Source organism: Heterodontus francisci, chromosome 23, assembly GCF_036365525.1.
Source record: "Heterodontus francisci isolate sHetFra1 chromosome 23, sHetFra1.hap1, whole genome shotgun sequence".
NCBI classification, from domain to species: domain Eukaryota; kingdom Metazoa; phylum Chordata; class Chondrichthyes; order Heterodontiformes; family Heterodontidae; genus Heterodontus; species Heterodontus francisci.
The window spans coordinates 30,948,169-30,975,195 of record NC_090393.1 but is presented as its reverse complement, the minus strand read 5'-3'; the positions used below and the strand labels follow the sequence as shown (position 1 = coordinate 30,975,195).

At 38.3% G+C, this 27,027-nt stretch overlaps 2 protein-coding genes and 1 long non-coding RNA gene across 8 annotated transcripts in view; 2 read left to right on the top strand and 1 right to left on the bottom strand.

The window, feature by feature from the left end:
* Nucleotides 1–2,732: 2,732 nt before the first annotated feature.
* Nucleotides 2,733–23,467, bottom strand: LOC137382686 (protein phosphatase PTC7 homolog). Its single transcript, XM_068054973.1, has 6 exons — nucleotides 22,938–23,467; nucleotides 13,013–13,192; nucleotides 11,184–11,382; nucleotides 7,771–7,894; nucleotides 6,497–6,626; nucleotides 2,733–5,588 (listed from the first exon to the last, which is right to left on the bottom strand). The coding sequence occupies exons 1-6, from the start codon at nucleotides 23,137–23,139 to the stop codon at nucleotides 5,530–5,532; spliced, it is 894 nt and encodes a 297-aa protein (XP_067911074.1). The 5' UTR covers nucleotides 23,140–23,467; the 3' UTR covers nucleotides 2,733–5,529.
* Nucleotides 5,641–21,355, top strand: LOC137382688 (uncharacterized). Its single transcript, XR_010977258.1, has 3 exons — nucleotides 5,641–5,765; nucleotides 6,196–6,292; nucleotides 20,884–21,355. It is a non-coding gene; the product is annotated as an uncharacterized lncRNA (long non-coding RNA).
* Nucleotides 23,468–23,521: 54 nt separating the features above from the next.
* Nucleotides 23,522–27,027, top strand: part of tctn1 (tectonic family member 1) — a 32,690-nt gene continuing 29,184 nt past the window's right edge. For 2 of the 6 annotated variants that reach the window (XM_068054971.1, XM_068054970.1), the window contains exon 1: nucleotides 23,522–24,077. In XM_068054971.1, the coding sequence (XP_067911072.1) occupies nucleotides 23,825–24,077 (253 nt within the window). In that variant the 5' untranslated portion in view covers nucleotides 23,522–23,824. Of the gene's footprint in view, nucleotides 24,078–24,799; nucleotides 24,938–27,027 lie in introns of all 6 variants that reach the window. The other 4 variants (XM_068054968.1, XM_068054967.1, XM_068054969.1 and 1 more) reach the window with 4 other exon arrangements.

Sequence of the window (27,027 nt, the reverse complement as noted above, 5' to 3'; positions counted from 1 at the left end):
ATTTGAAGCCCCAATTTTCATTTCTACTTAAGTTTTACTATGTAGTTTATTTCATTTTCTTCCAAAATGCATCAGCTTACATTTCTCTGCATGAAATTTCATTTAAACCTTTATTTGTCTGGTCTAGTAACTTAATTTTGGTCAGTTACCCATGCTCCTTATTCCAGTCATCTGCAAATTTTGATATTGCACCTCTGGTATTTATGTTCAAAACATTTAAATGTTTTGAGTAAAGGTGCTATGAATTCATCTTAGTAAATAATTGTGTGTATAGTTATAGGTTCAGTTGATATTAGATATATATTGACCATATTTGTATTCTGTCCAAAAATCTGAGCAGTTATGCTCACTCTTCTTCAGCACTGTGTCCAAACATCAGGAGAACTGTTACCAAACATTAGTGAGCCTAGCAGTTTGTAGTGAAGAGGATGAAGGAAGGCAAACCTAGGCAGAATTTCTAAGGATTCAGGATTGGAAGGCCTGAGAGTATCTTGCTAAGCAGCTTCAGGATCTGGAACACTGAAAGAATACCTTACAAGGGGAAAAAATGCTTCCTAATAGAGAAATCTGAGAAAAGACTTATTAGACTGGTACACTTTTTCAGGAAGGTACATGGCAAAGACTGTGCATTTTAAGTTGAAATGTTATTGTCAAACAACACAACCATTTACTTGATACTGACATTGTGGTGAGAAAAAGCATTAATTTCATTCACTAGTAAAATTATTAGGAGATATACAGCATATAAACTATCCACACAAGGTCTGAATCCTTATTTCAGTTCACAGAAAATTTAGATGCCACTTAATTGCTTAGCTCAATTTTCTTTTAAAGCTTTGAAATGTGAATCACAGCATTCAAATTTTCACATTTTGCAATTTAAACTCAATCCAAACTAAAATAAAACCTATACCACAAAGAAATAAGTTTAACTGCAGGCATTTTTTCACCAATTTAACAAATTTAAAAAACATGCCACAGTACATGTTTTTAAAACAATGTTTAATTGACTGTTTTTATCATTACATTTCAGCTTAAAGTATTATGCACTGCAGTTTGCAATAGATTAATACTTGATCATAATTCGAACAAAACGTCACTTGTAGCATTATCTGAAACCTTTGGAAGATTGCAACATGCATGCTCTGAACAGGTGTCAAAACTTAGGCAGTGGAAAATTCTGGCACAGACTTCGTGGTTCCAGTAACAGTGCTTAAAAATAGAACTGTAGATGCTTACAGCAGAGGATGCTGCCATTTGGCCCATTACGCGTGCAGGCTTTGCTAGAGCAAAAATGAAGCTCAGCAGCCTGTACAGCTAAAATAAAATTCACATGACTGCTAATATACTATATTCATCTAACTAGTTTAATAGAATTCAAATGGTCTATTAATGATTCAGCCCTTAAAAAATTGCTTACAGAAGCACAGTTGGGCATATTTTTTCCATATTTACTCATGTGAATGACTAATACCAAAACTGTTTCCAGCTGAGTATTTGGATTTTCAGTACCTATGGTATACATGTATATTCTATACAATTAAGTTTGTGAAAAGTACCTGTAAATACTGTGCAAGTTGGCAAAGTTGAGCATTAGACAGCAAATTAAACATGTAGGACAAAGACAAGTACCTGACCTTGAAACATTTTTAGCTAAATACATGGGTAGATTTGACATTTAGATGTACCAGTTGGCTGAAGATATGAGTGTCTAAGTTGAAATTGGAACACATTAAATGTGGATATGGAAAGCCCTTCTTTTGAAATCCCAACAGCAGTATAGTTTGCTGATTGTTAAATGATCATTTTCAAGGTCAACATTAACAGAAATCCACAATGACAGTGCAATTATTGCACTGAGGTGTGTTTGTTCATTCTGCAACAACAGTTTGAAATGACTGTGTAATGCTGGTAGTCAGATCGACAGGGTTGGGTTATCTTAAGAGCACGTGGGAGGAATCCCTTAAAATGGCATGATATTTTGTCTTGGATTTTAAATAAACAATTCCATCCATACAAGGCATCCCTGGAAACAAGCTGATGTTTATTTTGCAGCATTTTTGCTTCCAAGTCCAAGACTACAAGTGTTGTGAAAATATTCCAATTTGATCATTTCTAACATGTTCATTTTGAAATAAAATAAGCATTAAAGAAAATCTAAAATTATCCTCTTTAAAATATTCTAGTGCCACTTTCTAGCCAAGAGGAATGGTAGATAAATTCTACCAGTGTTTTGTAACTATTCACTTTAAAAAGACCCTGTTTTTATTGTGGAGGGGCAGGGGTGAGAAAAGAGGCATAAGGGGAGAGTGGGCTAAGTAAAAGGATTGACAACTTCTTTGCAGGGAAAACAGGATTCATCCCTTGGACCGGTAGTGGGAAGCTGATTTTTTTTTTTTAAAGTTACGAATTTTACATCAATACCTGACAAATTTACCTGCATGATTTATTGACACTGGAAAAAAAGTCACCTATTTCTGGACTTTGACAACATTGCAATTTAAGGATCGTTCAATGTTTAGTAATAAATATTCATTTGCAGTCCATAATTGATGTGTCACATTGTTAGCAATTTCAGATATTAAATTTTAAAAAATTTAAACCAGTGATTGTCATGCATATTATACAAACAACTTAATTTTCAGTTTGCTCAAGTTTTTGATATCTTAATATGGGCTGCATTTCCATTCCAATTCTCTAAACATTTGGAGAGATGTAACATGTGTCTTGACTAGATAATAAATGGCATTTTATTTATAGGCTGTGGAATATGGACACCAAACCAATACAGAGGTTTCCTTTGTACTCAAGACAACAGAAATTAATATAGGTTCTCTATAAACTGTTCACATCAGTATGTCAGTTTGATAATGACATTCCACTACATGGCAGCTTCATTAATGATCAAGATACTTTGCAACAAAATCCAATGGTACTCAAAAATTACAAGTTAGCAAGGCAATAAAGTATGAGTGTTTTTATAGTATATTTGAGACTGACATTTTAGTATGAGTTATACAGTGTCGCTTTTAAATATGTTCAGGAGAAATCTTTAGTATACACTTGTATATTAAAGAAATAGAATTGTTAATATAAATACTATATTTATTAAATATATCATTTGCACAACTTTCCAACATATATACACAACTATTCCTGCATTTATATTTACGTTACAGTTGAAGCATATGATAGCTACAGTTACATTGGTGATCAAAAACATCCCCTTTCATGGAGAGGGAGTGTACCCTTTTCTTGCCAAGTTATATACTTATACGTACACACACACCAATTATTCTATGCTTCCTTCAAAACAAACCAACTTGAAGGACAGAAGATGTGAATTTTCACAATTTTCCTGGTAATTGAGAATACTTAAAGATAGCTTGACTTAAAGAATATTGTCAAAAGCCTGCAAACAAGACTGTCCAATTACATTTACTTGTGCGCAGGGAACATTAGTTTTTAAAAAAAGCAAACACATTGCTCCAGTAGAGCATAATCTCCTACGACTATAGTAGTGCATTGTAGGAGAGTCTAAAATTAAAACACTTGTCTGAAGCAGAGTTTTAAAAAATGTTTCAGTACAATATAGGTTCTTTGTGGGAGGGAAAAGAGAATATGCATTCTGGTCTTTGGTGTGCACTCAGGACCAACAGAAAGGGATGTGAAGGGTATTTCCCACTGGGAATAATACAATCATGTTTCAATTTTATTTTGCAATCCAGCATTCAAGTGTGGCAAAGAGTTTATTTGAACTTTGCACTTACAAAAAAATCTTTGTACTTGGATCTATTCATAAAAAAAAAACCCTCTTAAAAATAAAACTGGAATTGAAGCTAAGTAAACCAAGCATCTGGTGGATTCTGCACGCTTCCCATGTTTTATTTTGGTAAAATGTAAGGCCTTATGTTGTCAAAGCCACTTTAATTTCCTACCAAGAAAGTGGTCAATGTGCATAATCTAGGGAAGTATATCTAACCTAAATAATATTGACTGTTAAAACCTAAAAGTAAACTACTTCCATTTTTACATCAGGTTGGGTTAATCTGTACAAAACTTAATGTTCAACAATTAGGAAAGTTTAAAACAAGATTCAGTGCATTCAGCCACAGCTTGTAACTTCTGACAAATTCAAATTTGAAACAAAAAGGAAGACTACTGAAATGTTTTGCAGCTCTATTTTAGCTTGTGTGAAAATTAAAGATATTTTTTATATCTCAATCTTTAAAACAGGAGACATTTTCTTTACAAAATTGAACTACATCCTAATTAACAGTATTTACAAATGAATTTCTGCAAATAAAGTTGCTTAAATTTTCCAATCTGGGTAAATGCATTTCTGGCAAAAATTTAGTAAAGAATCAATCTAGTTCCCCCAGTCAAACTTGCAAGTTTTGCCAAAAACAAAGTCTCCTGAATAATTTTAAGCAATAATGGCATAATCAAATAGATAAGCTTGAAGTATCTTTACTGTCTGTTCGCCAAAATACTGGATTTGAGGGGGAAAATAAAGCAATTCTGTTCCAAAGCATTCAGACAACAAAACTGAAAAAAAAACAGTAATTCAGATCCAACCTCTAAACATAAATGCAAACAATTTGTGCAAAACCAGTAATAGAGTACAAATTATTCTGACTTACATGTGACTAACAAAATATAAAATGAAATGCCTGTTACAAGCATGTCTATTTAAATAGTAAAATGACATGTACACAGTACATGTAAATGATTTAAATAAAGTCATACTACATACAGCACAGCTACAATGAAAAACATGACTACAGGAAATTAAAACAAATTACATCTAACACATCTTTCTCAAAAGTTACCTGATTTATCATGTAAAAAGTTAAACATGGCTTTAATCACTCCATGGGTTGCATGTTAATATTTGATAGTCACTTGTTCTCTACACAAAACTATTCAGAGCAGCTAAGCTAGTCCACCCAAAAATAGTTTTCTGTGCCCTTCGGCTGGCAGGACAATTAATCAGTTAACTATTAGAGGCAAGAAATTAAGTCATACACCCAAATAGTTCCTTAGGGGGGCTGAATTTTACATTATGTGGTGAGTGTAAATATATCAGCAATGATTCTCAATATATTTACATTTACTGAGATTTTAAAGTAGTGCTGGTGCCCATCTGTGCATGTGGCACCTAATTTCATAATGACCAAGAAATTATTCAACTATCGCCAAACACCTACCGACCAGGCAATATTCAGAACATAACAGACTAATACTCCTTCTGAACTATTAACCTGTTGACGTTGTACTGGAAGAGGTTTCTGTAATTTTTTTCCCCGTGATAAAGTATATTTAGAAGATAATGTAGAAAACCTTGCTGGCAGTAAACAGACAAAATAGTACTTTTTTTAATATTAAACATTTGTAAGAACTGAGGAAAGGAATTGTGCTGTGGGAATGACTAGCCTTTGAGAAGTTGTAGTCGGGAAAACAAGGTCCTGCCAGCAGGAAACAGTGGAATAGGATATTCAGGTTAAAGTGTCTATGCCTTTGCAATAGTTAGTCTGTATATTCTGCTACTATTGACAGTAGAACAGTGATGTCATCTGGTTTACCTCCTGGAACACAAAAAAAAATTGTTTGCAATGCAAGTCAAGTTTTCATAAACACTCTTATCTACACCAGTTGAAGTATATTCTTATCTTTTACACCACAGACCATAAACCTCTTCAGATTTTGACCCCTCCCCAATATACACTGGCTCCTACCAAAATCACGAAGGATCACAGGAAAAGGTAAAAAAAAACTGTAACCATACCATGGCACAATACATTAAGCTTCTGTAAATGGACACTTTACATCTTTTTTTGGGTCCCTTATTTGTACAATTATATTTTCTTCAGCCAGAACCAAGTAAATATATGGGCTGCAGATGTCTGATATGACCATATTAAGTTTCAACTCCTACCATACTATAACCAAAAAAAAAAATGAAGTGTTCCTCCATTGACTTACCCAAGAGCTGATCAAACTGGAATTAAAATTAATCAAGCATGTATAAACTAGATATCTAGCTGAGTGTCCAATACTGGTTACAACAAATTATCGCTTTTAGGCCTTCATATGATTTGTTGAGTTAAAATTACAATTTGAGTGAGACTGCCAATTGATACAAAATTAGGAAATCATTTTGTGCATCCTTTAACATAGCACACTTATTTTCAGTGGTAATTCAACCTTAAGATCAAAGGGGAGCAGACACATGACAAACACCGAAATGATACAACAGGATCCTGTTCTAAGGACAAGGTCAAGAAGGCTGGTAGGTGCTCTATCTTCCAGCTAACTGCAAAGTTTTACCCAACTGATATATGCTTGACACTGCTTTTTGACATAAGGTCCTCAACATTGAAATTCTTCACCTTCGAGCACAAAAACTCATTTCCAAATTATTCCAGTTCTTCCCCAATGTACATCAATATTTTCTACACAGGTAGATTCATAGTCATGATTACAGTGATCTTACCTCGTACATTCAGTCCGTTATCACAAGCAAATTGAGCAAATGGCGACATATAGTGCGGATCATAGGCTAGTTCATGAGCCTGTTCTGCAATACTCCTTGCAGTTTGCTGAATACTCTCGTAATTGGTCTTCTGCAATCATATTACCATAATTAAATTTAGATGCACCTCACTTAATATATTCTTTGGACAAACATCCATTTAAAAAAAAATATAGTCTAAAATGCATTGGGACATTTTCCTATAAAGAAAAACAAACATGCATTTATATAGCACCTTTCACGACCTCAGGACATCCCAAAGCATTTTATAGCCAATAAAGTACTTTTGAGGTGTAGTTACTGTTGTAATGTAAGAAACAGCTAATTTGCACACAGCAAGCTCTCACAAATAGCAATACAAAAAGAGACCTGATAATCTGGAGATAACGCTCCTGTTCTTCAAAATAGTGTCATGGGATCTTTTATGCCCCGAGGGGGCAGATGGGGCCTCAGTTTAACGTCTTATCCAATAGACAGCACCTGACAGTGCAGCACAGAAATGTCAGCCTAGATTTTTGTGTTACATTAAAGATGCTACATAAATGTAAGTTGTAGCCGTATTTGACTCTTGTCCCATTTCAACTTTATGCTGAAGTCAAATCACCAAATAACTAGCACCTCAGCAAATGGCGAAAGTATTTTTGCTGTCCAGTAATATGACTCAGCTACAAGCATCTTATTTTTACCTTTAAACACTAAAATCAAATACTTCACTGGCGAAAATGTGAACTCATGCTTCACATTTAATAGTTGAAGGTATTTTGACATTAAAACAATCTGCCTTCAAAAGACTCATTAAACTGAAAACCCAATATCTGAAGATTTCATTGGTTGCCACTCAATATCTAATAAGGTAATTCTTGCAGTGGCCGTCACACGAATGTATAAAATTTGGTAAAAGCATGTTTAGAAGCTGATTGGGGAAAGAGATCCAGATAGCAAACTGAACTGAATGATGCCCACAAAAACAACAAAATCATACACTGGTAGAACTCGTGTTTTGCAAGAATAGCATTTCCTTCCATGGAGTCTCTGAAGCTGAGCGAATTAATTGCATTTTGTAGAAGTCTTTCAGATTTCACTTGGCTTCAAGAGACTCGGTAGAAAAATTACAAAGATCAGTTTCTTGCAAAATAGTCAAGTCTACTTTAAAGTAAATTTTTTAAAGCAATGAATTCTTTTAATTAGTGCAAACAGGCAGTTTATAAAACAAGGTAAAAATTTGACAAAAATACCTTCAGTTTCTTTAACTCCTGCAAGATCATGTAGTCAGGCATGTTATCAAATAAACCATCAGTTGCTGTCAAGATGATATCTCCTAGTTGAACATCAATGGAGGTGCTGTCAGCAGCATCAGGGCTGTGAAGACATGCTTTATTAGATGAAAGTTTCCAAGTTGTCAGATTCGAGAATAAATGTCTATGCAGCTAAGCTCGATTCCAGCTGTTGCTGGAACCCAAATGTAACAAATGGTCAAATTTACAATTGTTCAAATTTCCAGTGCTAGTCATCTATAAAGCGCTAAAAATTTGAAATTGCTGATTTATAGGAGATTTTCTAACCAAAGGCAATAAAGCAAATGGGATGCAGAACTTTCCTGGTGAATCAGTTGATTGCAAATCCCTGCAAATCATGAAGTTGTAAGATTCCTATTGAGTACTACACACATGTCTGGTTGCCACGATACAGGGAAATGATCAGACCCTGCAGTCAGTGCAGAGTAACAAGAATGATCCTTAATGTCTAAAGGGATGAACTGACAGAATAACTTAAGTATCTTTCATTCCTATATAAGCTTATCAAGAAATAGGGAAAAGTAAATCTGAAACATGTTCAAATACACCAGGACAGGAGACAAAAGTTGAACAAATTGAGGAACGACATCTTAAGACGTCAGCTCAAATGGGTACCAGGAATAGCTGCTAGACTTGGACTTTGAATTAATTGAAGAAACAACCAGATGTTGTAGGGGGAAGAATGTACTGTTTGTATTTTGGAAAGGGATAAATCACCCTACATTTGAACTTCAGTTGTGAAATATTCCTTCCTCTTTCAAGCAGGAATCTGATCAAAGCGATCACTGCTACTTAACCACATTGCTTACTGGTGCTTAAATCCTTGGATTTTTTTTCCCATAAATATTTCAGTGAAATAATGCAAATACAGTTCAAGTAATACATGCCAGAAAAGACATTTTCAGTCAATTGTTGTTGAAAGAGTGACTTAATACCCAAACAGAAAGCTAATTCAATTTATCTTTCTCCATAGGCAAACTACATTTTTATGATGCTTATGTGAATTAAATTGCAGTCCAGTAATTCATTAATTTTTGGCACATTTTGCCCATTTCTGCTTTATAATCAATTGTGCCATGTGGAGACTCTCCAGTGTCTCACTCCTTTAGATTTCCCCAAGCTACATACCAGGAACAGCGCCAGATACAGTTTTACTTTGCCTGGCAGTACGCCATGTCCTGCTGGCAAATTTCAGCAGTGACTGGAATGTGAACTGAGGATCACATGGTCTCATTTGTGAAGAGCCATGATGTTTGACTTCTCCAGAAAACTTTTTTTGATGGAGTGTTTAGCAACTCTAATCTTGTTCATGTTCATTTGAGAACTGTACACAAATGGAAAGGGTAACAACCTTTTATGCAGTAATATGCTAACATAATTGCTGGACCTAGATCCAAGGTATTACAAAAGTAGGCAAGAGTCCAGTCCTTCAAAAGGAATCATCGATTCTTCCCAACCATTTATTCTCCTAAAGTAAATGTATGGCAACAGGAATAATTATTTTCAAAAAAATGTTTCTCCCAAGCTCCTGAAGGCAAGTCTTGCATATTCAAAAACTTCTCCCTCCCCACCAATGCATTAAAACCCTCTGACCTTCCAGGTTACCATTCCATCTGCAGACTCCTTTTCCTGTCCAAAATCTTTGAATACGTTGCTTCCCAGATCTGAGCCATCTCTCCATTAACTACTTGAATCTCTCCCATCAATATACTGCCCCTCCCACAGCGTCAAAACTGTTCTAACCAAAATCATGAATGGCATTTCCCATGATTGGGCATTATCCTTCCTCGTCACCTCTGCAACCACTGACTTTGTCAACTAAACCATCTTCCTACAATGCCCCTCCTGTTATCTGGTTTGGTGGATTTCCCCAGTTTGATTTCACACATACCTATCCGTTAATTGCCAGATCACCTAAAGCAACAACTTCTCTGCTCAACGCTGTAAGGTCTTCTCCAGAGACCCCCCCCCCCCACATCCCCCAAGGACTCGGGCTTGACACTCCCCTTTACATGCTGCTCGTTGGCACCATCCACAGACTTGGACCAGCATCCACCTGTGTGCTGATATGCAGATCATTCTCTCCACCACGTCTCACTGTGTTTATGCTGCAAGAGTGACTGGCCAGCATTCAATCTGGGATAATCTACAAATTCCTTCAGCTAAATGTTGGGAGGACTGAAGCCATTATCTTAAACCCCTGCCACAAACTATGTATATTCCCCATTCTCCCATCCCAGGTTGAACCGGACTGCTCAAAATGTAAGCATTCTATTTGAACCTGAGCTGAGCGTCCAACTCTATTTCCTCTCCATCACAAAGACTGCTATTTCTACCCCAACATAGAAAGTATTAAATGGATCCCTGTGACACTAAAGTGAGACACAACCTTAACAAAAAGCTGTACGGTGAAAAAGCTGAGAATGATAAACCCACAGCTGATGCATGAATTGCATCCCCCCAAGCAGCTGCACTTAAGCAGTTTCCGCTATATCTGAAAGACTGCAAAACTAATCTAACTTTTGGAACAACTCATGCACTGCCATGTGGTACATGCTGGATCTTGATGCCAATTACACTTTACCGAAATCCTGCAACAATTCCTTCAATACTCAAGTTGGTAAATAAAGTATGTAGCAATCACCTATTCAGTTTCAAGTTAGGTGATTTCAGTAAGGTTGCATAATAGCATTCAGTTTCTCCATATTTGATACTCAAAGTACTCAGTCTTAAGTGTATTCAAGTAGGAGATTGATTGATTTATGGACACTAAAGAAATAGAGGGAAATGAAGATAGGGCAGGAAAGTGGAATTGAGGTAGATGATCCATGATCTTACTGAATGGTGCAGCAGGCTCGAGGAGCCAAATGGCCTATTCCTGGTCCTGTTTCGTATGGGTAGCAGAATGGATCTGTATCCCTGGGATTGCCAGGAAGGGCGGGGGAGGTGGTGAAAAAGAGTTTGCAGGGAAAGAGACAAAACCCAACTCAAGCACTTCTATTGCAAGAATTGCTGAGCTGTAGACAAAGCAATCTGGCTTGCCTGCAATCTCCCTCAATCCAATAAAAAAAAAGTCACCATCTAGGTTAACACAAGAAAAAGGTTGACTCAGATTAAGTATTATGTCTGATAAATGCTGATGGAACCATAATGCAGTAGGTTTAACACCTTCAAGAATGCAACCTAAGGAAAATATGTCCAATAGGTTTATCAATGGGAAACTTGAACATAAGCAGCCTCATTCTAAACATCACTTGATTTTTTGAATTCAGTGTCATTAATTGTACTCTTCCATGTGTAGCACATGGTAGTTTCATGATTTATGTGCCTTTAAAGAAAGGCCAGTATTTTACCTGTCATTCAGAACAACACCTTCTGCTTCTGGTGGTGCTATTGACAGTTGGAAGGGGGTGTTAAAGTAATGCTGTTGCTCATCTGACCGGTGAACCACTTCTCCACCTCGAACCACTAGAAAGCCAGAGTCTCCCAGGTTTGCTGTGTGTAACTGATGACTACTACGGTCCAGAACAACTAAACAAGCAGTACTACTCCCTGCAAGAAAATAATGGATCAAATTATGCAGAGTTCTGAAAGAAAGCAAGATACTAGTAAAAGATGAATACAAAACTTGATTACAAAATGAATAATTGAGATTCCTGCAGTCACCAAATCTGCATTTACTCCTTTTAATGGTAGACCACATGGAGGATATGTATTGGTTTCAAATACAGAATCAAGGAAGTTTTTAATCCAAGTGTAATTACAAGATACCCTTGTATCACAGATAGGACTAAATCCTCAACATAAATCTGCATTTATTTGAAGACTAGAGCATAAGCAAACAGTACGTTTTAACCTTTATTGGTTTACTATACAATGCAGCTTCAGATTTCAAAATTTCATTCACAGTATAACTAGATATTAATTTGTTCCCATTTTCCTCATTTCAAACGAATGTATTTATACGCATATTACTAACTGCCCTTTAATGTCTAGAGGATCCAAAAGTTGATGGGATGGAGTTCCTTCACTGAATGCAATCAACAATCTGGATGCAAATTGCCTTTGAAATCACACTGATAAATCAGATTTTAAAAACACTGAAAATGATAAAACATTTATTGGTCTACGCTAGTAAATGAAGTTAATATTTAAAAACTTTAAAAACATGCCTACTAGTCCATTTGTGCCATTACAAAAAAAGTTCAATTTCAGGAGCACTTTTGAACAATTGCAAATGAGTGCAAATTGGCAGAAACTTGGTAAACTCATTTATTTTGATCTGGGGGCATGGCCAGCTTCTAGTACAACTTTTTTTAAACCAGCGTTCAAGATCATGGAAACTGTTTACACTTAATGTACTTAAAATTCCTCAATCTTTTACTGGTATGGCTGATTTCAGGAGAATGGTAAAACTCTAGGCCACTATCTCTCAATCGCACTCAATGTGAATAATCTGAGCTTGAGTTATTTTCTTTTGTACAACAATGTCCTCTTTTGTAAGATCAGTAGAACTGGAAGCAAGTTTGAACAGATTTAAGGAATTCATACAATTTTAATCCATGCTATTCGTTATTGAATCTGGATGATCAGAGTTTTCCTTCCATGTAGAAAACACTGAAGTCTTGCATTGAGTGAAGCTTGATAAATGGCCTCCTTCTGAGCTGAAATGCTGTGGTTTTATAACTAAGGTGGAGCTTACTGAAACCCAGAGGCTGCAACTGTTTTGATATGCAACACAAAATAAAACTGGATTTGAAGAACTGTAAACAAGATGAATTACCCTCTGAAGGGTGTAAAAATATGATTCTACCATTACATGGAAAGAGAACAAGATTGTCAGCGCCAAAGACATGCAATGCAAAACAATGGGAGGGCTCATACATGTGCAATCATCCTCCTGCCTGGGTCAAGATGCACACTTCTGTTCCAATGGTTGGTAATCAGAAGTACATATGATGCTGTTAAAAGATTCTGGCAGCAAATTAAACAATCTTTCAGAAATTGGTTACAGTAATCTGCTCCTAACTCCTGCAATATAATGCAAAAGAATAAAATTTATATTAACCCCAATACACAAGTAAAAAGGCAGTAATAGGCAGAACTGACTCTGAAGGTACAAGAAAGCAAAATCTTTCAAATACAAAAAAAAACCCACATCTAGTCAACCTTCAGTCCTTACCTAGCAATGGTACTTTGTTCTGTAGTAATTCACAATAGCTTGCAGTAAGGATTCCTACAGGATTGGTTGGCACAAAGCGTCCTTCCCGTACCAGACGCTCACATGTTCGCATCAGAGTCCCTGAGAATTGGGAAGGATCAACTCCATAATCTCTCCAACCTCCAACCCCATCCGCCACTCCTGAAAAGGAATTTGTGTACAACTTAAAATTCACTTGAACAAAAAGCAAAAAATATGCTGGAAACCTGAAAACAAAAAACAGAAAATGCTGGAAACACTCAGCACATCAGGTACCATCTGTGCAGAGAACGGACGAGTTAAGAATATTGGGCATGGACTCTGCTAAACAAAGCATTTCCGGCATTTACTGTTTGGTTCCTTAAATTTCACTTCATGGGAGATGGTTTTGAATTGGAACTCTACACAAACAATTCTTTGACTTCTGCTTTCACAAAGAAAAAAAATCGTGGCATGGCTACAGTTACAATATTTTAGCCACATGTTAACTTTAGTAGAAAATACCTTACAGGTAAATATATTTTACATGTTTAACTAAACATCTACCAAAGTAAAATTTGAGTCTTGTTCTCAACACATTTTGGAATTCTGGCACAAATTTAGCAGATACAGCACATCCTAATGCAGCTTCAAGTGGCACTTCGATAATGTCAACTCAAACAGCAAAGTTCAGCCTGACATGAAGCACAGCTTGACAACAATTCTTAAAACTGGATATTAAAATCAGAGCATTTTGCAACATTTTCGGCACAGAATCTGTGAGTCATGTGTCTACTTTGCAGTGCGAGCAGATTAATTTCCAGTCCATTTCTGTGCATTGAGATCACTTCCACTAATTGTTAGTTCTATCTTTGTGGGATGGTTTGCTAGTGCTGTTCGGGAGGGTATAACTAACTTGGGAGGCGGATAGGAACCAGGAGGTAACCTTAGAATAGAAAAACAAGGCGCACAAAGAATTGGGAGAGATAGATGGTACTAGAGTAAGAAATAGAAAAGCATTAAGTGGGGTCACAGTGAGAGAATGCAATAAGGTCTAAATTAGGTTGCATGTATGTGAACGGAGTGTGGTAAATAAGGTTGGTAAGCTGCAAGCGCAGATAACCAAGTGGGAATATTCTTTCTTCTTTTCTTTTGGGCCTCCTTACCTCGAGAGACAATGGATATGCGCCTGGAGGTGGTCAGTGGTTTGTGAAGCAGCGCCTGGAGTGGCTATAAAGGCCAATTCGGGTAGGACTGGGTACTAAATATTCCTGGATACAAGAGTGTTCAGGAAAGATAGGGAAGGAATGAAAGGAGGAGGGGTGGCAGTATTCAGGAGAATATTAGAGTGCTGGGGAAGAGTCATAGAGGAGTTGAGGACAGAATCTATTTCATTAGAGCCAAGAAACAACAGAGGTAAAAATTACACTACTTGTTGTATTCTATAGGCCACCATCTAGTGGGAAAGATATAGAGGAACAAATTTGCAAGGAAATTAGAGGTGCAAAAACTACGGCGTACTGATAGAGGGGGACTTCAATTATCCTAATATAGACTGGGATAGCAATAACGTAAAGGGCAGAGATGGGTAAAGTTTTTGAAACGTGTTCACGGGAATTTTCTAGATCAGTATGTTTCTGGTCCAACAAGGAAGGGTGCATTGCTGGATTTTGTTCTAGGGAATGTGGTAGGTCAAGTGGATTAAGAGTCACTGGGGAGCATTTAGGGAACAGTGATCAGAGTATCAAAGTTTAGGTTTGCTGTGGAAAAGGACAAGGAACAATCCAGAGTAAAAATACTAGATTGGAGGAGGATGGGAATGGATCTAGCCCAGCTAAACTAGAATTAAAGATTGACAAGAAAAACTATAATTGAACAATATGCTGCCTTTAAAGAGGTGCTGGTTCAGGTATAGTCGAGGTACATTCCCATGAGGGGAAATGGTAAGACCAACAAAGTCAGAACTCCCTGGATGACAAGTTAGAGTGCAAGATGAAACAAAAAAAGGGTGCATGTGACAGATGTCAGGTTGATAACACAAGAAAACCCGACTGAATATAGAAAATTCAGAGGGTTAGTGAAAAATAAGAGAAGCAAAGGCAGAGTATGAGAAGAGATTGGCAGCTAACATAAAAAGGAATCCAAATGTCTTCTACAGGCATATAAATAGTAAAAAAAGTGGTAAATGGGTGAGTGGGGCCAATTAGGACCCAAAAAAGAAATTTATGCATGGAGGCAGAAGGCATGGCTGAGGTACTAAATGAGTACTTTGCATCCGTCTTTACCAAGGAAGATGCCGCCAAAGTCATAGTGAAGGAGGTGGTAATTGAGATACTGGATGGGCTAAAAATTGAGGTGGTGGTGGTATTTGAAAGACTGGCTGGATGTAGAGCAAGAGTCATATATAGCACAGAAGGAGACCATTCGGTCCATCGAGTACATGCCAGTTCTCAAATCACCAGAACCAGATGAGACGCATCCGAGGATACTGAGGGAAGTAAGTTTGGAAATTGTGGAGCCCACTTACCATAATCTTCCAATCCTCCTTACATACAGGGGTTGTGCCAGAAGACTTGAAAATTCCAAATGTTACACCTTTGTTCAAAGAAGGGTGTAACAATAAGCCCAGCAACTACAGGCCAGCCAGTTTAACCTCAATGGGAAAGCTTTTAGAAATGACACTCGGACAAAATTAGCAGTCACTTAGACAAATGTGGATTAATTAAGGAAGGCCAGCATGCATCTGTTAAGGGAAAATAGTGTTTAACTAACTGCTTTAGTTTTTTGATGAAGTAACAGAGAGAGTGCACACGGACTTCCAAAAGGACAAGTAATACCTATATAAAATGGAGAGAATGTGAGCTATATCCACCAGTCCTCTGGCACTACACCTTTTTCCAATGAATTACTAAATATCTCTTCCATAGATTCTTCAAAATGCAGGACAGCATCCATGCAGACCAAGGGTTTTATCCCAAGTTCGATTAGTTTAACATGTCTCCTCCTATTTTAAATGTGTTTATATCATTTCTAACTGCTTCTTCTGAAGTCATGTCCACCCAATCTGTCTCCCTGGTAAATACTGAAGCAAAATAATTAATTTATTTCTGCCATTTCGCTATTGCTGCTTGAGATTTTATTCTGTCCATCCCTTAGTAGCCCTATTCCCATCCTGACGTTCCTTTTTTATTTATAAAAAAAAAGGTGCCTGCAGAGTATTATACTATTGTTTTATGTTCCTTGATCATTTAATTTCATAATTCTTTGCCTTCCTATTTGTTTTGACTTCTCTCCTGATCTCTTTATATACTCCCTTGTCATGCATTCCTCTGCTGCCCATGTACTTAGTGTACTCTTTCCATACCCTCAAAATTTTCCCTCATGTCTTTATTTATCCATGGTGTCAGTGTTTAGTTTGTTCTTGCTTTTTACCAGAATCTATTTTTCCTGGATACTGTTGAACACCATTTTAAGTGCTTCTCATTGTTATTCTACATCATTGTTTGCCAATACGGTTTTCCATTTCATTCTCTCTGAAGAGTCAAATGATATATTTAATAGCACACAGCATAAAGTCAAGCAACCCTTGGCAGTGTTCCTTAACCTATCCCAAGGAAATATCCGTTAAAAACACATCACATCTAAAAAGACATTTCAGATTCAAACTCTTCCAGAACTGGAAAATAACTGACATCTTTATAGGACTTGATCAAAAAAAAAAGACAATATTGTTAGAGAGTCCAAATTGCCCATGAAAACATTATTTATAAAGCTGGAAAACGGTAAAGTAGTACAATGTTTTACAAAGATCACCTCAGTTAATGGAAAGGCAATAGAAAAACAAAAGGGGAGCCAAAACAGAAGAAAATGAAGTTGAAGTCCATCATTGCTGCAGTCAGAGACCCTGGGAAGAAAACCCTGAACCAGCCGGCCACATCAACCAGCCAGGAATTTCAGGACCACAAATTCAGCCGGAAGACAACTGTAGGCTTCATGGAAGTCCACGCTTGAGAGGGGGTAGGGGACAGGAAGATAAAGGACTGATTTTTTTTTTTTTTATTGTTTGTGGGATGTGGGCGTCACTGGCTATCTATCGCCCAAATTGCCTTGCTCAGCCATTTCAGAGGGAATTTTTCACAGTCAACCACATTGCTGTGGGTCTGGAGTTACATGTAGGCCAGACCAGGTAAGGACAGCAGATTTCCTTCCCTAAAAAGGACATTAGCGAACCAAATGGATTTTTACATCAACAATGGTCACCAGTAGACTAGATTTTAAATTCCAGATTTATTAATTTGAATTCAAATTTCACCATCTGCCATGGTGGGATTCAAACCCATGTCCCCAGAGCATTAGCCTGGGCTCTGGATTACTATTCCAGGTGACATTACCACTACGACACCACCTCCCCGGATTAGGAGCAGGGATAGGTCGGAAAAAAATTGGGAGATGGAAGAAATAATTCAATTCAAATGAGATGTTTAGGGTGGGACAAAGCAGTTTGAGGTGGCGTTTCCTTATGGAGGATAGAAACTACGGGGACTTTGGTTCTCCACACCTTCCCAGGAATTGGCAAAGAAAGGAACTAAAGTAATTAGAGGGATTGAGAAGAGATTTGACAGTGGCACTGAAAATAGAGGGCAGAGAGCAGGTCAACAGTTGTGGAGGTGCAGACATAGAGGAAAAGTTGGAGATTTTAGGAGTGTATTTGAGGCAATTTGGGAGACACTAACTTCACTTTCTGCCCTGGAAAAATGGAACCAGTTTAACTGAATAGACTATTTACGAACTAATTTGTTCACAAATCTGGAATATTTCCAAGAGAATTCTCACTGCTTGAAATTATTCAAAGTGTCTGTCGTGATACCAAAATGCAACATTTTTAAACCAGCATAGCAGTTTCCAACATTACAGCATCACAGACAACCAGTCAGTTGTACCAGCTACATGCCACTGAAATGCAAAACAAAGTGACAGGAAGTAAGTTCTGAGCAGGAACAATTCATAGGCATATAACATCAGCTTTTGAGTTATCTGCAATATATTAATAGATCATTTAACATTAAACATTAATTTGAAATAGAAACATAGAAAAAGTACAGCACAGAAGGAGGCCATTCAGCTTATCGTGTTTGCGCCGGCCGAAAAAGCTAGCTGCCCAAACTAATCCCACCTTCCAGCACCTGGTTCATAGCCCTACAGGTTACAGCACTTCAGGTACATGTCCAGGTAACTTTTAAAATAATGAGGTTTTCTGCCTCCACCATCATTCCGGGCAGCAAATTCCAGACACCCACCACCCTCTGGGTGAAAAAGTTTCTAGTCATGTCCCCTCTAATCCTTCTACCAATCACCATAAATCTGTGTCCCCCGGTAACTGACCAGGGGAAACAGGTCCTTCCTGTCCAATCTATCTCAGCTCCTCATGATTTTGTACACCTCAATCAAGTCACACCTCAGCCTCCTCAGTTCCAGGGCAAACAACCCTAACCTATCCAATCCAATCTTTCTTCATAGCTGCAACCTTCAAGCCCTGGCAACATTCTTGTAAATCTCCTCTGTACTCTCTCCAAAGCAATTATGTCCTTTCTGTAATGTGGTGACCATAACTGCATGCAATACTCCAGCTTTGGTCTAACCAGCATTTTATACAGTTCCAGCATCACATCCCTGCTTTTGTACTCAATACCTCAATAAAGGAAAGCAATCCATATGCCTTCTTCACCACTCCATCCACCTGTCCTGCCACCTTCAGCGACCTGTGGACAAGCACTCAAAAGGTGTTTCACTCCTTCTACCCCTTTAGAACATTACAGCGCAGTACAGGCCCTTCGGCCCTCGATGTTGCGCCGACCTGTGAAACCATCTGACGTACACTATTCCATTTTCATCCATATGTCTATCCAATGACCACTTAAATGCCCTTAAAGTTGGCGAGTCTACTGCTGTTGCAGGCAGGGCGTTACACGCCCCTACTACTGAGTAAAGAAACTACCTCTGACATCTGTCCTATATCTATCACCCCTCAACTTAAAGCTATGTCCCCTCGTGTTTGCCATCACCATCCGAGGAAAAAGACTCTCACTATCCACCCTATCTAACCCTCTGATTATCTTATATGTCTCTATTAAGTCACCTCTCCTCCTCCTTCTCTCCAACGAAAACAACCTCAAGTCCCTCAGCCTTTCCTCGCAAGACCTTCCCTCCATACCAGGCAACATCCTAGTAAATCTCCTCTGCACCCTTTCCAAAGCTTCCCTCTCAATATCATCCCGTTTATTGTGTATTCTCTCACTTTATTTGCCCTGCCCACACACAATACCTCACACTTCTCAGGATTGAATTCCATTTGCCACTTTTCCGCCCACTCAACCAAACCATTGATATCGTTCTCTGGAGTCCACGGCTTTCCTATTAACTACATGGCCAATTTTTGTGTCATCAGCAAATTTCCCTCATGCTTCCCACATTTAAGTCCAAATTATTAATATAAACCACAAACAGCAAGTGGCCCAACAGAACCCTGTGGACCACTGGAAACAACTCTGCATTTTCGAACACATCTGTCGACTACTACCCTTTGTTTCCTGTCCCTGAGCCAATTCTGGATCCAACCTGCTACCTTCCCCCGTATTCCATGGGCTTTGATTTTATTGACCGGTCTGCCACGCAGGACCTTGTCAAAAGCCTTACTAAAATCCATGTAAACCATATCCACTGCAGTACCCTCAAGTATCCTCCTCGTCACTTCCTCAAAAGTCTCAATTAAGTTAGTAAGACATGACCTTCCTTTAACAAATCCATGCTGACTATCTGATTAATCAGTGCCTTTCCAAGTGACAGATTCTATTCTGAGATAGGATAAACTAACAATTTACCCACAATGCTGAAATGGGGTTGAAAAACCGGCTTTTAAATAGTTGGAAACATTTTAATTCACAAATAGGCTGTCCAACCAAACCTGGAAAACATGGGAAGTCACAAAAAAAAATGTATAAAAATTAAAGCAATTTAAGCGGGCTATCTACTAATGGGGTATAGATTACAAAACTGGCACCCAAACAAAAAAGTCACTTGGGAATAATGAGATCATTGCTAAAACTAAGGAATTCCAGTATGTGAATACTAGACAGTTGAAGGCAGCCCAGTGAGATATTGGGGGTCTAACAGCCAATGTAGGGGCAACTAAATAAGTGAGACATTATACTGGACAGGATCAGGGCAGCAGAGTTTTGGGTGAGCTGAAATTTATGGAGTGGAAGATAGAAGGCTGGCTAGGAGAGGTCTGGAATAATAGTCTGGAGTGACAAAGGTTTCAGCAGCTGATGGTCATAGACCGAGGCAGACAATGTCACAAATGTGGAAGTAGTGGCCTTTGTCATGAATCAGATAGAGAGTCAGAAGCTTAACTCCAAGTTAAATAGTATGCCAAGATTGCCCACAGTCTGGTTCAACCAAAGACCATGGCCAGGGAACAAGAGAGATTGAGGTGAGGGCCAAAGGCAATGGTTTTGATCTTCCCATCATGTAAATGGAATAAACTGCAGCTCAAGCAAGACTGAATACCAACCAAGCAACATGATAGAGGCAGTGGAAGAGTGGGGAGAGGCGATGGAGAGATAGAGCTGGGGATCGTCAGCATACATGGAAGTTGACTCTTTAGATGAAACAATTACACCCTCCCAGTGACGGCACTGCAGCATCTCCACGGGGTGGGGGATGGTGTTTGGCAGGAATTGTAATTACAGAGAGAAATTTACATAGGCAGTTTTCAACAGAAATATGGATCTAATTTTTAAAATGGAAAAAAAGAGAACTGTATGCAGGCAAGATTTAAAAAAAAAAAAATATAAACATTTCTCTCCCCTTTCCAGCCAAAGATTTGACTCACATGGAACAGAATCCATAACTTTGAGATCACGGTAACACAGGATCACCCTGAAAAGGAGTGACAGCACAAATCACTGACCACTGGACATTGAGCCACAAGTAAAATTACCCAAGGGCCTGCATAAGAAATAGATATTGGTGGCACATTCCAAGGTCCAGGACTAAGTGCTGAAGAACGCACTAAAGCTTGGGGCAGCCGCAGCAAAGGCTCAATGCGGAAAGACCACTGTGTAAGGTCCCAACACCAAGCCGAACTGAGGGGCTGGATCCATGGGAAACCCCTCGAACTGTATTGGGAAAATTTTCATTTGCTGTAAATGTAAAAATGTAATTGGCATGACAAATGTGAAATGGAAGGGTTGTGAGGCAACTCATGATTGTATTGAAGGAAACTAATCTCCCTTGCAATGTTTGTATTTTTTGGTGCTGTTTGAAACTGTTTGGCAATGTATTTTTTACAGATTTTTATGAATAAAGTATATTTTGGAAATAAAAAAACATTGGTGTATCTCACAAATATTTGTCATGTTTTCTAGGGCATTTCCTTAACCTTAACACAGGCCCTTCAAATATCAACGCAACTGTCAAAACAATTCAAAAATTCAAACTTTATGATCTCACTTCTTTTAAAAAGGAAAGTAATTTCCTCTTTCGAGCAATTTTAAATTAAGACTATAATGAATCAGTTGATTTTTCACATCGTAGAAAATATATGTACAATTTAAAGAGGAAATTCTTGATGTATTTAAGGCTGCATTTATACAGTTGCTACTGTTCTCAAACTGGTAGCTACAAAATCAATTCCAACCCAGTAGAGCCCCATTAATGCTGCCTGACTGCAAATTGAGTTGAGTTTTCAGGACCGGAAGTTAGTTCTAACCATACAAGCAGAGCTATTAAATTTTAAAGTGCTTTGTGCCATGAAACAAGTGCCCATTGTCAAGATGTTTAAGTGTCCAAGACTCTTGTACACTTTTTAAACCTGGTTTGATACTGTATGATTGACATTCCATGTAGTGTCAATCTGAAGTATGCAAATGATTCCCATGTGCCTTACTGTTCCACTTTAATTAGATTTTAAAAATAAATTAAATTTTTTTTATCACAACAGAGCAGAAATGGCCCGCAACAAAACAGAAATGACAGGATAACTGCGACCTGAGGCACTGCGGAAATTCCAACTTCTTCGTTCATTTGCGTATTCAACAACACGCATGCACATACTCTAATTCTCTACCATTATGATTTTACGAAAACACAATGGATCAAATTCATCTCACTGTTCGAAATTACGTTTCACAACATAAAATTTTGAATTCTTGCATCTCATCGAAGTTGCACTTGCGGTCGATTTCCTATGATTTACAAATGCGGAAGTCAGGCTTACAACTCCAGTCCAAATACAGAAGCGAGTGCCTTCTTTGTTCAAAGGCACACGTTTGAAACTGCAATACTATCACAGTTTTAGGAGATCGTACACTGGTTTTTCTATATAATTGTGAGAATCACGATATATTTTTGTAATAAACATAAACAGCATCTCAACCACCCAAAACACAATTTTCACAGTTCATCCGAACAAAAAAAAACCCATGCAGATATAATTTGAGAAAAAGATATTATTTAACCCCAATTAGGAGCCCAATTTTGGGAAATGAATGTGATTTTTAATAAGTGGATGGGGGTGGAAAGCAACTAAAAAGTTGATACATTACATGAAAACATTGCAAGAGCGACTAAAAAAGGCCCACTTGTCCGATGGACACTAACTTCGGGTTAGTATGTTAGTCATTGACAATATCGAAAGCAAGATGATGCTTTAACAATGTTAAATGTCAAATATGTTACAAACGTCACTTTATAACTCGCAAAATTTTGTTCTTACATCTCTGTCGATACTGACAGGCCTCTTGTATCTGCCACAATACTTGGACTCTGCCCAAGTCATGTTTCGTTTCATACCATAATCTCATTTTATTCTAAATGTTGCCGTTTTCTGACTGGAAACAAACGGTTAAATAACAAAACACCCACTTACCCAAAACATCCGCGCTCTTGTGCCTGGCTATGAAACACGCGTCGTCTCCGTAACACATTCCCTTCTTTAAAATCCCTTTCCTAAAGTCCTTCCCAAAGCCGCAACTGGCTGTAACCAGACTATAATCCCGAGAATCAGTCTGGGAAAGTCCTCCCAACACCGCTCTCGCCACCAGTCTTCCATAGGACAAAACTGAGAACATCACTGCACCCCCGGGGACCTGACCGGCACCTTAGAACCGACAGTGACCGGAGGGGAAGCGAAGGCGTGCGGACAATCTCCACTCACTCTCCTAACAGCGCCACACACAAACGCGCCGCCCACTTGCTCGTTTCTCTCGGACTTTTTGTTTTAAAAAAAAAACAGTCACTCAAAATCTCTACTTCAGGTGCACTCGGCCGGCTCCGTCGAACTGCAGCCCAATAACCACCATCTTCTTTATTCAAAACGCACCACGAACGTCATGAAGCAAGCCGACTTTTCACTGAGTTACCTTGCTGCCCTTCCCCCGCACGCTCACCACTCTCGTGACCACCCGAGCGCGTCACTGGGTTGGGCAGTGCGTCATTCGCCGCTCTGACGTCACAATCGTCACCTTCAGCAAGAGATCGTTGGAAACGTCTCGCTCGAAGGAACCGTTCAAATTTTTCAAACGTTGTTATCGTTTAACGTAAATTTTTAAACTGCGCAGTGACGCACGGAACTTCCCGACTCGGTGACATCATAAAAACCGAATCTAAATGCTGCATTTTAAAATCATTTTTTTAACTGACAGAGAAATACGGTAATATGTTTATTATAAATATTTCCACAGAATGATTTTGCATAACCTCCCATCAGCCAGCAGGAAGCGGATGCTGATCGTTGTTTAATGGTTACCCTCGGCGATGGATGCGCCCTTTTCTCTAATGATAGTTATGGGACTCTTATTAATCAACGTACGGATCGATGTTGTGAGTAATGTACTCGCCGATGATAACTTTACGGCAAGTGTGGCTACTTCACGCCTAGTTGATTCTACCACTAGCAATACCACGATCTATTTTGATCATTCCACAGTTTTAACAACGCCTTCCTCTACAGAAGCTGCAAGTGTGGCTCTGCCCTGGGCAGGCACACTGCCGGATCTTAAAATAAACGGTAGGTTTATGTTCTTACTTTTAAAGGCAAGTTCTCTTTTAAAACGATAGGACAGCAATAGAAGTAAAGCAGAATCTGCTGTTCCAAAAAACAAGGCGTTAGCTTTTAGTATGAGAGGGAGCCTTGGGAAAACACCCAAGGTGTCAGTATCAATATCCAATTGATACTTCGTATGATTTAGTGCAGCAAATATTAAGGAGATGTAGCATTGTGAATTAAAAATAAATGTAAAGTGCAAAACCTGGAAATCTGAAATAAAGACAAAAAATGCTGGAAATTTACAGCATCTGAAAAGATGGCTGAGGAATTCTGATGAAGAGCTCCTGAAACGAAAGCGCATTTCAGATGTTGATAGAATTGCTGTATATTTCCATTATTTTCTATTTTATGACTAAATGAATTGCTGTGCTGAATCAGCTCACCAGCTTGCCTAAGCTCCTGAACAGTCAATTTTGGTGTACAGGTATATAGCACCAGCTACTGTGCGAATTGTGACTGAGCCAGTTAACAGTAACCTTGTTTTGAAAAACATTTTTCAAAGACTTCTCAGTAATTTAAAGAGTCAGGGAGGGGCAAATGGAGAGGTAGAATGAGAACTGAACTGTGGTACAAAGCATATTTCAGGCACTTCTTTGCTTGTTGAGATTGGTATTGTAAAGTCAGAATGGAGACTACTGTCTGTGGCAACTGTACTGTTCCACCAATGTCTATACTCCATTCAGGAAGAGAAAGAAAGTGAGTATGAATATAAAAGCAAAATACTGCAGATGCTGGAAATCTGAAGCACAAACAAGAAATGCTGGAAATACTCAGCAGCTCTGGCAGCATCTGTGGAGAGAAAAGCAGAGTTAACGTTTCAGGTCAGTGACCCTTCATCAGAACTGGCAGATATTAGAAATGTAAAAGGTTTTAAGCAAGTAAAGCGGGGTGGGGCAAGAGATAACAAAATAGAAGGTGTAGATAGGACAAGGTCACAGAAGATAACTGACCAGAAGGTCATGGAGCAAAGGCAAACAGTATGTTAATGGTGTGCTGAAAGACAAAGCATTAGTGCAAAGAGAGTGTTAATGGACAGAAAACTGAGCAGCCTGGCCCCAAGCACAAACATGAAAAAAACAGTGGGTAAACACAGTAGAAACAAACTAAACAAGCTAAAATAAAATAAACATATAAAAAATAACTAAAAATTTAAAAAATAAAAAGAAGGGCCCGTCATGCTTTGAAATTATTGAACTGAATGTTCAGTCCGGCAGGCTGTAGCGTGCCTAATTGGTAAATGAGGTGCTGTTCCTCGAGCTTGCGTTGATGTTCACTGGAACACTGCAGCAATCCCAGGACAGACATATAAGCATGAGAGCAGGGGGGAGTGTTGAAATGGCCAGCAACCGGAAGCTCGGGGTCATGCTTTCGGACTGAGCAGAAGTGTTCTGCAAAGCGGTCACCCAGTCTGCATTTGGTCTCACCAATATTCAACAAAATGAGTATGGAACTGTCTGCTCTTAGAGAAAGAGAGGGGAAAGTGTAGAGATAGATGTTTGATCCAGATTGAATTGAGATGGGAGAAAGACCCCCATATGGAAACTAATTTTGACTATGTTTTTGAAGGGAGAGATGTTTTTCTTTGGCGTATAATTTACAATTATAATAGAAATATTTTGAAACAATGACATTCCATGTCTTTTTTTTCTCATGCCGCTCATTTATCCATTATGCCACTGAAAAGTACTGCTTTATTTTTAAGCCCTGTTGCTTGTGGAAAAATAGTGTTAATTGAGCTGTTATCTTACGTACATTAAGTAAATTCTATGTTTAATTTGCTTAGATAATAACTTATTACATGGCCCACATATTGTGTACAAGCAAAAATATTGTAATAGCCAAAAAAAATGGAGAGAAAGGAAAAATGTGATTTTATGCATCCGATGTTTTTAAAAGACTAGCAGACACCCACAAAACATTTGCGGTCAAATTAGTACCTTTATTGCAACAGTATTTCTTTAAATACAGGATTTCTAGTTATTCTTTCACCAAAGACTTTAACAGAATGAAAACTTCTCACTGTGGAAAAACAGGGCTAAAAATAGGCCTTGTGACTTGTTTATAGTCATAGAATATGAAAGTCTAATTGGGAATTGTTTTCTCTGCAGTTGAAAAGACAGATTTACATCTGCTGGGCTCAATATTATTTGAGGAACAAACACTCTATTACCTTGAAATTTGCCTGTTATAATTTCAGCATCCATCGTCAAAGAAAAAGGCTTCCTAACTACCAGTCTTGTTCCGTGACAAAATCCTAGTTTAGGATTCAAGTTATGTAGCAACATTATAACTGCTCCTTCCTTGAGTCTAAGGTTTGTGCGGTGGCTGGAGTTAAAGTGTGTAGAAACTCTGGAGGGTATACTGTTATCATCATCTTTGTCTACAGAATCAACGCTGATGTATTCTTTTAATTCGCCTGACAGCTTTGAGTCATAGAGTCATTTACAATATAGAAGGAGGCCATTTGGCCCATCAAGTCCATGCTGGTTCTCCACAGAGCAGTCCAGTCAGTCCCACTCCCAGCTCAATCCCCATATCCCTGCAAGTTTATTTTCTTCAAATGCCCATCCAGTTTCCTTTTGAAATCATTGATTGTCTCTGCTTCCATCACCTACATGGGCAGCGAGTCCAAGGTCATGAACGCTCGCTGCATAAAAAGGTTCTTCCTCGCGTTCCCCATGCATCTCTTGCCCAAAACCTTCAATCTGTGTCCCCTAGTCCTTTTACCATCAGTTAATGGGAACAGTTTTTCTTTGTCTAACTTATCTAAGCCTGTCATTATCTTGTGCACCTCTATCAAATCTCCCCTCAAACTCCTTTGCTTGTGGGAAAACAATCCCAGCTTCTCCACCCTAACCTTGTAACTAAAATCCCCCATCCCTGGAACCATTCTTGTAAATCTCTGCACCTT